Consider the following 16093-nt stretch of genomic DNA (forward strand, 5'->3'; position numbering starts at 1 on the left):
ACACAAATTTGATTGGTCGAGTATGTTACATGATTAACGAAGAATAGTAAATAAGATAGCATGATTAGTTTGGTTATATATGGATCAAAACTACATAGTATGGAGGTTTCTATATATATGGGCTTAGGGAATATGTCGTTGTTATGTACCTAAGCACACACACACACACACACACACACACATATATATATATATATATATATATATATATATATATATATATATATATATATATATATATATATATATATACATCATCTGTAAAATATATCATTACCATATATGGTTGCAAGAAATAACACCTTAGGAAATATTACTATAACATAATCATTTGACCATACCGTAACCATAACAATAACCATTCATATATTCTCATAGCTTCATTACATCTCAACTATTTATAGGGAGTTTGTCATAATTGCTAACAATTTTTGTGAGCAACCGACATATGCAAAAACAACAGGTAGTTAGTAATAATAGCAGTCTTTATTATCGTTTATGCTTCTATTCAGTTTTGAAGGGTTGATACTTCTTGAGGTCAGTCACGAGCCCTTGCACAGATCCAATTGCTGCAACCAACGAAACTACCAAACAAGTCCAACTCAGGATCTTTAACGACACCCACGTGAATGAAAACTTTGGTATCTTGGCTCTAGCAATATACATCTCAATCGGGAAATAAACTGTCAAAGGGTAAAATGAACCGGCCCCGATCAACCCTAAGAAGCTATTGAAGAAAGGAAAAATCATTGCAATTAGTGTAGTTATCGTCACATACGTTGTCCTCCACACCAATCTAAACATGTTGAAGTAGTACTCTCCGCAAAATGGCACATTAATAGTATGATCCGTCATTATGAACTTGCTTTCCGGCCACTTTTCCCGACATTTCTTCTCAACAAACCCGAATATTGGTTGACAAAATACCTACAATTTATAGTTTTTTTCTTTCAGTAATAATAAAACTTTAGGTTAAATGTTTGTTGATGCACCAATGTTTCACCCTTGTCCTAATCTACCCAACAATAGTATGAAAGTTTCAATCCAAACATTGGTTTAGCTTCTTGTAGACATATATTTTTCTAACAATAAATCTAACTTCCTCGTGAAGTACTCATAAGTCGAAATGTTAAGAGTAGCTAGTTTATGTGTTGGATTTCTAGACAACTATAACACTTTCACGGAAATTTAAAAAAAATCAACAAAGTTATTGTTGAAACAAAATATGATATCACATTTCATTCTATCACATAGTTATGCAACATTTTTACATCTAACTTGTTTTGGGCATCTAATGAATGGCTATATCTAACTTGTTTGGGTATCTTTTTATAAGGTTGAGAGTTCAAGTCTCTTCTAAGAGGTAAGTAGATTTCATGAGGTTTAAGGTTCAAATACGGGATGAATAAGAAAATACCTGATATGCGCCAATAAGATGGATGGCAATGCATATATTAGCAAAGTCGATAAGCCAAAAGGGTTCATAAAATCCAAAGCCAGTTAAGAAGTTGCCTGGCGCATCGTTTCCAAATGCTGCATAACCGATTAAGCCACAAAGCATGTAAAACAAAGTGGTCGTCGAGACACCAATTAGCGATGCTCTTTTCATCATCTTGTTTTCCGGTGGATATGATTTCAATGTGTCCTGTATTTAGAATATGTCATTAAACTTTTAAAAATATATATTATTGATATGTTTTTTTTTTAAAGCAAGTGATATAATTTATGTTTGGAATTTGAACACAAAGTCGATTGACACCCCAAGAGATATGACCAAACCTAAACAATCATAATAAGTGAAATCACATAAAAAATTCATATTGGTTACACTTAAACTCGGCTTTTGGGAGTGGTTCTGCATTAAACTCGGCAAGCCGCTGGCAAGCTCGGCATCCACCACCCAACTATGGTGACATGCCAATGATATTTTGAGAGAGAGAGAGAGAGAGAGAGAGAGAGAGAGAGAACATATTTTCTGTTCTACTTCTGAATGCAATTTAAAAAAAATGTTATTTTAACTTTTTGAGCTTGTAATATGGTAAAATTTGGACGCAACTAAATTGATATTCGTTAGGCATCCTGTGGTCAACATATAATTAACTTTTGGAACTAATTTTTTACAAAAACAATACAATTTTAACTAATAAAATACTTCAAAAACCAAATAAAATATCTTTATACGATAAATGAGATGTCTTTTTAGTTGATCTCTAAAATTTATGTGTCATGAATATATATAATTGACAAAATAAAAAGTAAACGTGTCATCATTTCCTCATGGCCTAATCAGTGGTTGAAGGTGGCGAAAGAGAATATAAGCATGTCATTCTTTTACAAAAATGGTTGGCTATTATCAAATCACACCTACCTCTTACCCCGGAACCCCAATCTAGCGTAGCCTATCCACATCTTCTTTGAAAATTACAAGCACATTTGAAGGCAGGGATGCTTGATTATCATGATTTAATGGTCCACGAGAATTTAAAACTTTATTTTTATTCTTTACATTTAATATGTTTGGTAATTGTTTTCAAAAACGAAAACATATCATCATGAATCAAAGTCTCATAAATTATGTGTTGCATTGAGTCTAAAGGTTAAAGAATGTAGTAATATTTTTATCTTTCAAACTTTTATAAATTTTAAGTCTTCTCATTTATTTCCTACCAATTTGATGAGTGCCGCCGATAGAATACACATTTGTTTTTTTGTCGCAAAAGTCACCGTCGTACCAGCGGAAATAGGAAATGAATACACATTTGTTTTCCAACAAAACATATTTTCTTAAATTATGTTAATCATTACCTTAATATATAAAAAAACATAGTTTTTTTTTCATTTTTTTAAAATTTTAAGAAACTATTTTTATCGAAAAATGATTTTAAATATATATTAAAATTCATGATTTTTTATTTTCTACAAATACACATCCATATTGATATAGCTTTAAGATAAAAATAATTTGTTTTTTATATAAAATTGAGAAAATAAAAAATGTTGAGAATGGAGAATCATTTCCAGCCACTCATTTATTTTTGTCGCAAAAGTCACCGTCGTACGGAAATATGAAATGAATACACATTTGTTTTCCAACAAAACATATTTCCTTAAAATATGTTAATCATTACCTTAATATATAAAAAAACATAGTTTTTTTTTTCATTTTTTTTAAATTTTAAGAAGCTATTTTTATTAAAAAATGATTTTAAATATATATTAAAATTCATGATTTTTATTTTCTACAAATAGACATCCATATTGATATAGCTTTAAGATAAAATTAATTTATTTTTTATATTTTCAGCTATCATTATTCATAACTGAATAAAAATACAATAAATTATTGTTACAGGACATTTGTTATTTACTTATGAATAAAAATACATAATTAATTTTATATAGTTTAAATATCATTTATACTATTTATTCATATATAAATAACAAATTAACTGTAACAAAAATCCGATAAATGTTTTATTCATATATGAATATAAAAATATGGCGACAACTAATACACGTTTTATTCAAATATAAATAGAATATATGACAAAAGATGATGTAAAAAATATATTTGAAATAAGAAAATTTTATTACGTATCATATTCATATATGAACGATAGTTAAACTATAAAAAAGTTAAACATACGTTTTATTCATAAACGAATAACGAATATACTATAATAAAAATTTGATAGATTTTTATTCACTTATGAATAACGAGAGATGAAACTCTAAAAAATTACATTTTTTATTTTATCTTAAAATTATATCAATATTGATGTGTATTTATAAAGAATAAAAAATTATGAATTCTGAAATATTTAAAATAATTTTTTGATAAAAATGGCTTTTTAAAAATCAAAAAAACAAAAAAAATGTTATATATATATATATATATATATATATATATATATATATATATATATATATATATAATGATTAACATAGTTTAAGGAAGGGGTTGGCTAAAAAGACACCCCATATTGCAATATGGACACATTAATTAATTTTTTAAATATTTTTATTGGCTGAAATTGCATTGTTTTTCAGAAAAGCTGATTATAAACAGTTAATTATTGGTTGACTTTTTAAAAAGTGGTCAATAGGGTGTCGAAGAGGTGTCTTATTAGCAACAACCTTTAAGGAACCATGTTTGGTTGGAAAATACATGTTTATCCTTTGTCCATTTTCCGCCAGTACGCCTAAGTGTTTTGCTGCAAAATAAATATATGTCTGAGAATGATGAAATCATTCTCAACATTTTTTTTTTTCAATTGAACTCTATATATATATATATATATATATATATATATATATATATATATATATATATATATATATATATATATATATATATATATATATATATATATATATATATATATATATATATATATATATATATCAAACCTAACACAGTAACACCTACCAAATTAAAGTTCCATTGAAAGCAGCTATGTATGCAAGAATAAAGGTGACAATATAAAAGACGGGTCTTGAAAGGTTTGGTATATAGCATATGTAGATGGTTTTGGATGTGTATTTTAAAATGGTCTTTTGGATACGAGGAAAATAAGGACATTGGTACAGATGTCCATTACTATTTGAACGTACGTTCTACATTTATCACACCTCATTTCTTCTTTCATGTTTTCTACATAACAGACAAATTATATGATTAAAACATAAATTATTTTCTTACTGATATTGATTACTACCATCTTGTGAATTTTCTGAATTGTGATACTGTTGTTTTTTTATTTTAAATAAGTAACTATACTAGTAATTATTAAATATGATTTTGTAAACGAAAAGTTTAAACATGTAAACTATATTTCCACTTCTTCTTTTCACTATACATTTAGTAAATTTATGTTTTTCACTATATATAAAGTATACATAAATTACAAAATTATTTAAATTTTTGAAGAAAACATTAAATAAAGAAAATCATGCATATGTGATACCAACACCAAACTAGGTATACAAGAATCGGTTAAAACTCATATAAATATGTAATCTAAGTTGTTACCGCAATGATAAAAAAAAAAGTGGTCATTAAGGTCACGTGTAGTGTGATTCGGTGTTTTTATTGGTCAAAACCACACTACAAATTGCAAATGCGATTTTTTATTTTCAAGACCGATTAGTGGGGTTATTTTGTTAGAGTTGTCTTTTTTTTATCTTTGCGGTTTGGTTTTTAATTGTCTGGATTTGGTTCGGCTATTTATGAATAGTTGAATTTTATTATGCATAAATCAAAATTAAAATAAAATAAAACATAAAATATAAGTAAAAATAAAGCCAATTACGGTTCGGATTGGGTAACCATAAACATGAGTTTCTAGGTATAAAATAAAAATTAAAATAGGTTACAAAACTCAAAATAAGAAACAAAAAATGTTAAGAGATTACAATGATGGTGGTTTGAAAAGACATAATAGACAAAATGTAAATTTATGAAGTGGATGTTAAAAAAAAATAGAAATATCATTTCTCAAATTTAAAACTCGTTTTAAGTCGGAAAAATTCAATGTCAAATATCAAAACAACGACAATATTTTTGTGTGTAATTGATAAAAAGTTCTACTAATTTTTTTTATTTGTTAGTTCTGACCGTAAATGAGATCTAAAGTTATCACTCTAACCTTTTTAATAGGTTTCATGGTTAACTCTAATATTTTTTTTTTCAAAATCAGTCTTAAAATTGGACATAAAGTTCAAATTTGCTCCTTGCATTTTGCAAAAAATTACACCACATGCCTAAAAAAAACTTGGTTTATGTTCTATAACTTGTTTATTTTCATTTATTTTTTATTTTTTAGTCAAAACTAAACTTGGTTTTATGTATTTTTTTTTGTTTTGTTTTTTTAATCTTTTTAATATTTTTTTATTATTATTATTTTTACATTTTTTGTATTTTTATATTTTTCTTATTATATATATATATATATATATATATATATATATATATATATATATATATATTATTTAGTTTCTTTTTTATATACTATTTTATATTAATATATTTTACACTTTTCTTATTTTTTAAAGTTTTTTTCGTATTTTAACTTTGTTATTTTTTCGTTTTATTTTTCATGAATTTGATAATTTTTTCTTGACATTTTTCAAAAATTATAAAATGTATTAATATATTAGAGTATATTACAATTTTGGTGTTTCCGTATTTTTGGTTTTCTTGAACCTTTTTTTTTAAAGTTTTTTCATATTTTTTTCGTATTTGTGAGTTACTATATTATATAATTTTTAGTTTTTCCCCCTATTTTACTAATTATAAATCGTAAATATCACACATTGAAACGTTGATTCTCAATAAACATGTTGTTTGATTTTTTTTTTGTAATATAAATATAATAACACTAAAGAACTAAAAAAAAAAAAAAAAAAAAAAAAACTTGGGTCGAAATTACAAATATAAATATAATTTTTTTATTAACTGAATAAAAACACAAAAATTTACAAAACCATACTTACCAAAATTATAAAAAAAAAATAGGAAACCAAAAAAACCAACACACCAAAAATATAATATACTCTAATATGTGGACACATTTTGCATTTTTTGAAAACGGTGAAGAAAAAAAATTAAATTTATGAAAAATAAAAAAAAAAGATAAAAAAATGAAAAATAATATGAAATAAATACGTAAAAACTTAAAAAAATACGAATGTGTAAAATTTAAGAATATATGATAGTGTATAAAAAAACGAAAATAAATAAAGTATAGTGTGTGTGTATATATATATATATATATATATATATATATATATATATATATATATATATATATATCTATATCTATATATATATATATATATATATATATATATATGAAAAACATAAAAAAAAATGCGAAAATGAAAAAATGAAAAAAAAATATTAAAAAAATGAAAAAATTTATAAAACCAAGTCTAGTTTTGAATAAAAAATAAAAAAAATGAAAATAATGAAGTTTAAAACATAAACCGAGTTTTGGACATGTGATGTAATTTTTTTCAAACTATAAAAACCAAATTTGAACTTTAAACGCAATTTTAGGACTGGTTTTGCAAAAATAAAAAAATAAAAAAATAACGAAGGTAACCATAAAACTTTTAAATGAGTTAGAGTGATAATTCTACGTCCCATTTATGACAAGAGCCAACCAAAAGAAAAATAATTGGATATTTTTTAATTACGCGTGAAAATGTTATAGCTTTTATGGTATTTGCCCAAAACTCAATACATATATACTTAGTAGTTCGTTAACAATATTTTGTAAGTATTTATAATGTTAGAGTTGCCTTTAGGTATTTGGTTAGTAAATTGAATGCTTGTACTTAATTACGAATGAAATCAAAGTTTGTAGGGATAATGACTTGAAAGGGCAATGAACTTTTAGCTTTGTTGACATTTAGTCACTAAACTTTTTTTCGTATTTGATTTACCCCTAAATTATTTGAAATTGTCACATTTTACCTTTATGACCGGTTGTAACCGGTTATAAAGGTAAAATGTAAACAATTTCAAATAATTCATGGTAAATCATGCACAAAAAAATTCAATGACTAAATATGAATAAAATTGAGAGTTTGTTATATTTTCAAGTCATTATCTCATAAATGGTTCTAAATATTATTCAGAATGAGCAAAAACAGAATATTGAGGTCACACAAGTATGTTGTAATGTTGGTGTGATATACCTTTAATGTATAAGGTACAAAAAATAAGAGTTAAAAAATACAATAGGAGCGACTTCAATCAAATAAAAACTGAAAGAAATAAGATTGTGATGGATTCAAACATTTACTCAGGACATAGGCGAGATTTTCATTCTAGAGGGTGTAGATGGTCGTTGTAGATCGTACGAGGAAGAGAGAACATATGATAAAAAAGTGTGAAAATAATGTGATGTTAGATTTAAATGAGATTTTTCACTTTAGAGTAATAAGAGATCTGAGTAGAGAGTGTGGATGCATAAGATCAATTCAAAGAATAATGAACAACTTAAAGTAATTTATGGGTAAATCAAACAATACTGAATGTTCATTACCCAAGTTTATATATATGGCTATATGGTATATTGAGCAAAAATAGATGGCAGTGACTGTTGAACTTTAGAATATAGTTGTTCCAATATGCATAGTTTTTATTTGTTGATAAAATTAGTTATAAACTTTTAAAATTATAAAATTATTTAAATGACATACAAATAAAACTAAGTGATTAAAATTAAAGGCAACCTATTCTATAATAATAATTATTCTTTAGATGCTACTTCAAGTGGGGTTTTATTACCCGCTGTTTGTTATAATATAAAAGTTTTAAACTCATAATTTCAATAAAGCTTTTTTCTTTCCTTTATTTCTAGATTTTTCAAAGCTAAAATTTAAATTTCGGAAAAACTCTTAAAAAGTTCACATCTACTATAATAAATAAAAATCTTTTTGCCATATGTCATATTCTCATTCATTTTGCCACATGTAATTTTGTGGTAATTTTAAATTAATTTTCATTCCACATGTCATTTTATGGTTTTTCCATTTTATTAAATTTCACGTAATATTAAATGTAATAATAAATGCATATCACTTTTATTTATGAGCTTTCATTCTAATTTTAAAATTACCAAGTTAAAGTTTTATTAATTTCTTTTATTTATTTATCTAAATTATTTCTTTAAATTTAAAAGAGAAAAAAAAACACTAGAATTTTTATAATTTAATTTTTTTTTTAATTTTTCTTATAGATTCAAACTTCTTAAATGTTTAGAACTTTATATTTAATTTTTATTTTAAATAAACCCATGTAATACATGGGTCTCACACCTAGTTTACTTCATAAAAGTAAAAGTAATTAGTATGAGATAAAAACCTGAATTTCGATAAGAACAGTTGAGTAGGCATAAGCGAAAGCAATGTCTCCAACAGCTTGAAATGTTTTCCACACCTTCTCTGAACTGGATAAAAGTGGTCCTACTTCTGCACCTGTTAGTGCTGTCTTTGCGTCATGCCCGTCCCCTATTAATTTCAACATACGTAATTTACAAAAGTCATAAAAGAATCATTCCACAAATATACAAAAAAAAATAAAAAATAAAAAATAAAACTAAACCGAATAAGCTTTTTTAATTTGTACAACCAGAAAAACAGTAAATTAAAAATAGTCATAGTGATGAACATTGATGATAAAAGAAAATCTGTATTTTGAAGATTTACCAACGGCTTTAGCAATCGAGAGGCCGAGTCCAATGAGAGAGTAAGCAAAAGACATGACTGCAGCTAAAATCGAAAGCCATGATAGCTTATGAAAATTGGGTATCTGACTTAACAATATCTCAATTACTGCAAACAAAATCATGTAGGGGTAATTCGACGGTTTACAGTCTGCTCCATGCCCGTGATCATGGAAACAATTCGATTTCTTCACTGCCCTGAAAATAAAACAAAATATAATATTAATTTTATTTTAACATTTAAAAAATATCAAGATTGAAACATGTAGGATTCCAAGTTATTTCCATTTTGCAGTATTTCATTTATAATGTATAATACTAGTGGTACAAAAAATTATAGTAATTACTTTGTTACTATATAAATGTATAGAAGTGGTTGCATGTCATTTATTTATTTACTTACACTATGCTTATAGAAGCGGTTATTGTATATCCAATTGTAATCCCCACAAGATTTACATACTGAGCGATCCCACATAATTGCACCTTCCTCCCTCCTATAAAAATTGACAATTCTACCCTTGTTAACAAACAATAAACACATGATGTTATTTTTTTATGTTGTAATTCCTTTTGTATTCATTTATTTTTTCTGAATAAAGTTTGCTTTCAAAAAAAACAAACAATAAAGACATGATGTTATAAAGAAGAGATCGATGTTGGACCTAGACTGGCTCGAACCACATCCATGTAGGTGTAGTTACGCTTCCCGGACACTGGATCTGGTGCACGGTATGCATCTGCAAGAAGGGTGGAGGTGAAGTAAGTGATGCAAGAGAAGGTCATGAGAACCGCTGGACCAGCGATCCAACCCAATTGAGCGATGGCCCATGCTAGAGACAGCACACCCGACCCAATCACCGCAGTTATAATGTGTGCACTTGCAGTCACCCAGGTCCCTGCAACCCAACCCAACCCAACCCAACCCACCACATCGATCAATCGTTCATTAGAAATCACAAACATCCATATCATGCATGCACTACTACTCCTACTACTATTAGCTAGACAAAGAAATAAAACCTGTTCGTTTTTCGCGACCATCATCATCGAGGTTTTTTTGAGCCAAATCGTTGTTGATTTGCAGACTTGATGCGGTGGTGGTGCTAGCCATTTCTTGGTGTGTTGTGTTCCGTAGTTTGGAGTTTGAAGGGGTTTTAAAGGGAGAAAGAGAGGGTTATAAAAGCGTCATAGATACCATTTAATGCAAATGAATTGAATAAGAAAAAAAGTCAAACTTTTAATATTCACTTTTTACAGTATTATGCATTATTCTAATAAATAAATAAAATTACCAATTTCACATCAGAAAATAAAATAGATGATCTTTTCACAATAATCTTTTTCATACATAATAATTGGTGTTTTAGAATATTGTATTGTACAATTATATAATACATGAATTGTTATGTATGATAAAAAATTAGTAGGAACCATTATTATTTATTTATTTATTTATTTATTTATAATATTTTGCAGTTGAAATATAAGATAGTACATATATTTAAGCTTAAGCACTGTTTGGGATCGATGCATAAAAGTACAAAAAATGATTGTTTTATTATGAACTTCAAATTTACGTATTATTACATTAAATATAATTGTAGATGTGATGATTACTCTGTATCAGATGATCAAAACAACCTATAGTGATGAGATTATTGTTCCATATATCAAAACACTGAAATAAAAATACTACCCATATTTGTAGTTAATTTTGGGACAATTTTATATCACAAGCTACTAAATTTTGTATGCATCGAATGCATGGATGGGGACGGAATTAAACCCAACATTTATTTCTCATGGGTAACTGTGATGATTTCAGAAATTTGATTTTAAAAAAGATTCTTAATTATACAAATTTTGTATGCTATGATGTGTTTTAGATTATTTTTTAAACCGACATATATTCTAATCTATTTTTTGAATTACTATTCTATTTCAATTTAATTTATATTTTATATTGGCCTGGAACCATCAATCTCGTTATGAGATATGTCACTAATTTATGTAATAATTTAAGACTTCTTTTATGACGATTTAGATATCTCTCATAGATGTTAAGAACGCAAGTTGTTACGGTAGTTTTAGTTTTCTGAAATCATAAAATTGTTAATACTAGTAGTAAGATATTAAATGGAAAAAAAGATATTAGAAGGCAGAAATATCTAAATATTGTCATAAAACCAACTGACTCAATTAAGTTTCAGTTTAGTGTTTTTATAAACTTATCAAGGTCTCTTGTTTTGACTCAATTAAATTTCAGTTTAGTGTTTTTATAAACTTATCAAGGTCTCTTGTTTTTTTCTTTTTTGGCGAACTTCGTAGGATCGAATTCCTTTGGCTTTTGCCCTAAAAGTCACGGGGTAAACATCAAAATTCTACATGCAGGTCCTGTGGGGATGTGGATGTGTACGGAACTCGTTACCAAGTATGTTTGAAACTCAATTCTACGATACCACTTTTGATACTAAATGAGGTCCCGTTTGATAGTTTCTGTCTGGGAAAGTGCTTTCTGGGAAAGTTTTCTGACTGGGAAAAAAACTATGATGTTTGATTGTACATCTGATTGACTGTGCTGAATAATGAAAAAAAGTAATAATTCAATAAAAAATAAATTTAAAAAAATTAATAATCCAATAAAGAAAAAAAGAGGTGGGGTTTGACGTATAATTGTTTTTCCAGCCCATTCAGCCAGAAAGATATGATTTTGGGGCTTTTTGGGAAAGACATATCTTATCGGGAAAGACCCATTCTTTTGTGCAAATCAAACAGTCTTGCCGGTCCATTCAACCAGAAAGATCTGTTTGGACCTGGAAAGATGTGTATCAAACGGGGTCCGAGTCTTGAAAATGCAGCGGAATAAATAACAAATGATACATGAGAAGAACAAAATAACAAAAAGGGATATGTATGGGGATCAAACTAGACTTATAACTTGAAACTTTGGTGAAAACAAACCAAGACATATTGATTTGAGTTCGATGAAAACAAGTTAACAACTATTAACTTGAGTCCGAGATCAATATTAAGAGGCGCGTCCTAATAAGGATTCAAGTTCGAATTGTCGCAACAACTCGAATGAACAACAATTCAAATTTTATATCTTCAACATAACACATAACTCTTTGCAAAATGATAGAACATGGTTATATATAGCCTTACAAAATAACGGTAAAAACTAAAAGACACTAATAATTATGCTAATTAAAGGATTATTAAAATGCTAATAAAAGACTAATAAAAATGCTATTAAATGACATGTCTTTGGAAAGTAACCTCTTTGGAATAGTTGCCAAATGGTGTCCTCAGAAATGATATATTGGAAAGTGGAAAAGGTGACATTTCAACTTCCAATGCTTCCTGAAAAATGCCACGTGCAAAGTAGCAGCGAATGCCAAAGCAAATTGCAACCATGTTATCCATCACATACAAATGTCCCATTGGGATCGGGTAGTAAATCGAGATCCAAACAACTTTCACATCCAATCCCCCTTTCGTAACCAGACTCATCTTCACAACAATTTATCAACTAATACGAATCACATCGCAATGACCATCAGACGAATGCGAAAGACTGCGATCGTTCGCAACCAGTCGCAACCATCCCATTCGTAATGAGCCATTCGAAATGACTCCAATGTGCTCCAATTTCGTGTTTGGACCCATTCACAATGTCTCATCCAATCGCACCGTAAATGAGCAATTCTGATTCCAATGCATTATGACGGTTCGGAACGGGTCGTAATGCCTCGCCATCTATTCCCTTAATCTGATTTTGGAATTGATTCCTTCACTTCCCATTGGAATTAACCATCGGACCCAATTGAGTACGGATTGAAAAATAGACATTGGAGGATCGTCATCCAAATTTGCATCATCCCCTCCCCTTCAAAATGAATTTACCTCAATTCAGAAAGGCCATCATCATTAAGATAGGATGAAAAAAATCAATCTTCCTCCATAAGGTATTCCAGAAGTAAATCAAAAACTTTGAGTCACGATCTGAAATATTCTTCTTGGGAACTCCATGCCATCGTACCACATCCTCAAAATAAAAATTAGCCTCCACGCTTACATCCTTTGTCTTGTGACAAGCCAAAAAATGCACCATCTTTAAAAATATTTGGGCCAAAAGAAATGATCAACATGTCCCCATATCATGGCTTCCCAATTTAAGGTATACCACAAAAATAGGAATCCAAACACTACGAACTCCGTCCCACATGAATACCTGCGATTTGAATCTGAATCAGCACTTGGACTCAAACATCCGCGATCATAACCCAATGTCATGGGTTCACTCATTGGTGCTAGGCATTCCTTCTTTTCCTCTAGTAGTCGACCAGTTGGAATCACATATGCATTTAGGCCTTCATCACGTGAAACCTCCCTTATTTTTGCATCCTTTTGAATTACAACCACATCTTCACAATCAGTCTACTTCACCTTCCGTTTACTATCCAAAATAGGGAAACTTGGATTCTGGACCTATACGTCACTTGTTGAACACACCTCGGTAGATGACACCGGTTCTTGCAAATGTATTGTGTTCAACCATAATCACCTCTTTCTAAACAATTTTACCCATATAACCAAAATTGTTTTCCTCCATGATTGCCTCCACAGTTTCAACAATTTTGACCTTGGAGTTATCTCCTTTTTCAGCTTTTTCAATGAATTCCTCTTCACCATTAATGCCATACATGGGAACAGAATCCTCAACCTCCTCTTCCTCTATTGCTTCATCCCTCTCATCTTTGATCATGAAATGAGTTTCTTCAACAATTATTTTAGCAATTTTGTCTTCAACAATGAAATTAACTTCTTCCACCTTGACTTCTTCTTCCACCTTGACATCAGCAACATCAGCTTGGTTATCTAGGGTTTGTGAAGTTTCAAGTATAAAATCCGTGTCTACAACTGAGGCTTTGTCATCTTCTACTTCTTTCTCGGTCACAACAGCCTTTGTTAACGTCTCCACCCTTCTGTTCACATTAACATTCTTCAAGGTCATTGGCTCATACCTTCCTTAGAGTTTTCATTTTAGGGATTACCAAGAAGAGAGATTCCCCTTTTCTTCATAGGCTCTTTTTACTTTTAACCCTTCATACCAAAATGAAGCTTCCCCTCTCAACCTCGTAATTGCATATTTGCAACTCCATTCATCGTCCAAGCCCTTGAACTGAAAAATTCTTTCCATTTTCTCTTCCTAATCCTAATATTTTTCTAGACTGAATCCTCCAACGAATTTAGTCAATTCGTTTATCGTCAACTCCTCAACATTCCCTCGATGCCCACACCTAGGCTGCCTTCGTTTTGATTCTTCAGATATACCCTTCATGGCTTCACGAAGAACACGAAGAAAATTTAGATCGACCCAATTCATCTTGACTGCACTCATGATAAAACTTGGCAGAAACTTTATTTTTGAGCACTAACGTCGACTTGCTCAACAACACCCAATAAAAATTGGGCTCTAAACTTTTGGCTCCCAATCAGAACTAAGCTCTAATCAACACAACAGGAACTTCTGTCTCGTAGAAACTTGGGGCTCTAAGAGGAACTTCTGGTCACGCAGGAACTTCTAGCTCGGATACCAACTGATACATGTACAAACCTCGTTACCACATATGTTTCAAACTTAATTCTATGATACCACTTTTGATACCAAATGAGCCTTGAAAATGCAGTGGAATAAAAAGGTATAGAGGTGAAGATCAAACTAGACCTGTAGCTTGAAACTTCGTTGAAAAAAAAACCAAGACCTATTGATTTGAGTTTGGTGAAAACAAGTTAAGACCTATTAACTTGAGTTCGAGAGAAATATTAAGAGGTACGTCCTAATAAGGATCCAAGTTTGGAATTGTCTCAACAACTCAAATGAATAGCAATTCAAATTTTATATCTTCAACACAACACATAGCTCATTACAAAATGATAGAACATGGCTATAGCCTTACAAAATAACGGTAAAAAATAAAAGACACTAATAATTATGCCAATTAAAGAATTATTTAAATGCTAATAAAAGACTAATAAAAATGCTATTAAATGACATGTATTTAGGAAGTAACGTCTTTGGAATAGTTGCCTTGGGAAATGGTGTCCTCGGAAATGATATATTGGAAAGTGGAAAACGTGACATTTCAACTTCCAATGCTTCCAGAAAAACACCACGTGCAAAGTAGCATCGAATAACAAAGCAAATCACAACCAAGTTATCCATCGCATCCAAATGTCCCATTAGGATCGAGTAATCCATTGGGATCCAAATAGCTTTCGCATCCAATCCCCCTCTAGCAACTAGACTCCTCTTCGTACGATCCATCAAGTAATGTGAATCGCATCGCAACGACCATCAAACGAATGTGAAAGACTTTGATTTCAAAACTGATCCCTTCACTTCCCATTGCAATTAACCATTAGACCCAATTGAGTTTGGATTAGAAATAGACATTGGAAGATCGGCATCCAAATTCGCATAAGAAGTTCATGAAACAATCGATCACATCTGGGTTGCTTTCCCTATTGTGAGAATGACATGGGAGCTGATCCTTTGATGGTGTTGGTCAATGATGAACCATATCGATAAGGTATGTGATGTTTTGGAGTTTGTTGCTAATTATGGGAATTGCCCAAGGAAAAAGAAAATTCTACTAGGAGTCTATTACGACACAATTTGGGGTATCTTGAAGGCGTAGAACTATAGAGTTTTCAATATGGTAAAGACATCTCCCAGTAATATGGTTAGGCTCATTAAATTCACAATATTTCTTTGGTCTAATGTCCAAACACAGGTGGAAAGATGAACTTATTAATTGGGTTGAATTGAGTTCTAATCCTTTTCTATA

At 29.4% G+C, this 16093-nt stretch overlaps 1 protein-coding gene across 1 annotated transcript; it reads right to left on the minus strand.

The window, feature by feature from the left end:
- Positions 1-343: 343 nt before the first annotated feature.
- On the minus strand, positions 344-10418 carry LOC111898139 (amino acid permease 6). Its single transcript, XM_023894057.3, has 7 exons — positions 10260-10418; positions 9902-10135; positions 9640-9733; positions 9220-9434; positions 8876-9021; positions 1418-1645; positions 344-927 (listed from the first exon to the last, which is right to left on the minus strand). Exons 1-7 carry the CDS (start codon positions 10348-10350, stop codon positions 505-507), a joined length of 1431 nt encoding a protein of 476 aa, XP_023749825.1. The 5' UTR covers positions 10351-10418; the 3' UTR covers positions 344-504.
- Between the last annotated feature and the right edge of the window lie 5675 nt (positions 10419-16093).

This window comes from Lactuca sativa, chromosome 9 (genome assembly GCF_002870075.4).
Source record: "Lactuca sativa cultivar Salinas chromosome 9, Lsat_Salinas_v11, whole genome shotgun sequence".
Classification (NCBI taxonomy): Eukaryota; Viridiplantae; Streptophyta; class Magnoliopsida; order Asterales; family Asteraceae; genus Lactuca; species Lactuca sativa.

Coding starts and splice junctions, on each gene's coding strand:
- LOC111898139 (XM_023894057.3), bottom strand. CDS start 10,350: ATGGCTAGCACCACCACCGCATCAAGTCTGCAAATCAACAACGATTTG. Junction 9,734..9,901: donor TGTGGTTCGAGCCAGTCTAG/GTCCAACATCGA, acceptor CAATTTTTATAG/GAGGGAGGAAGGTGCAATTA. Junction 9,435..9,639: donor ACCGCTTCTATAAGCATAGT/GTAAGTAAATAA, acceptor TTTTATTTTCAG/GGCAGTGAAGAAATCGAATT.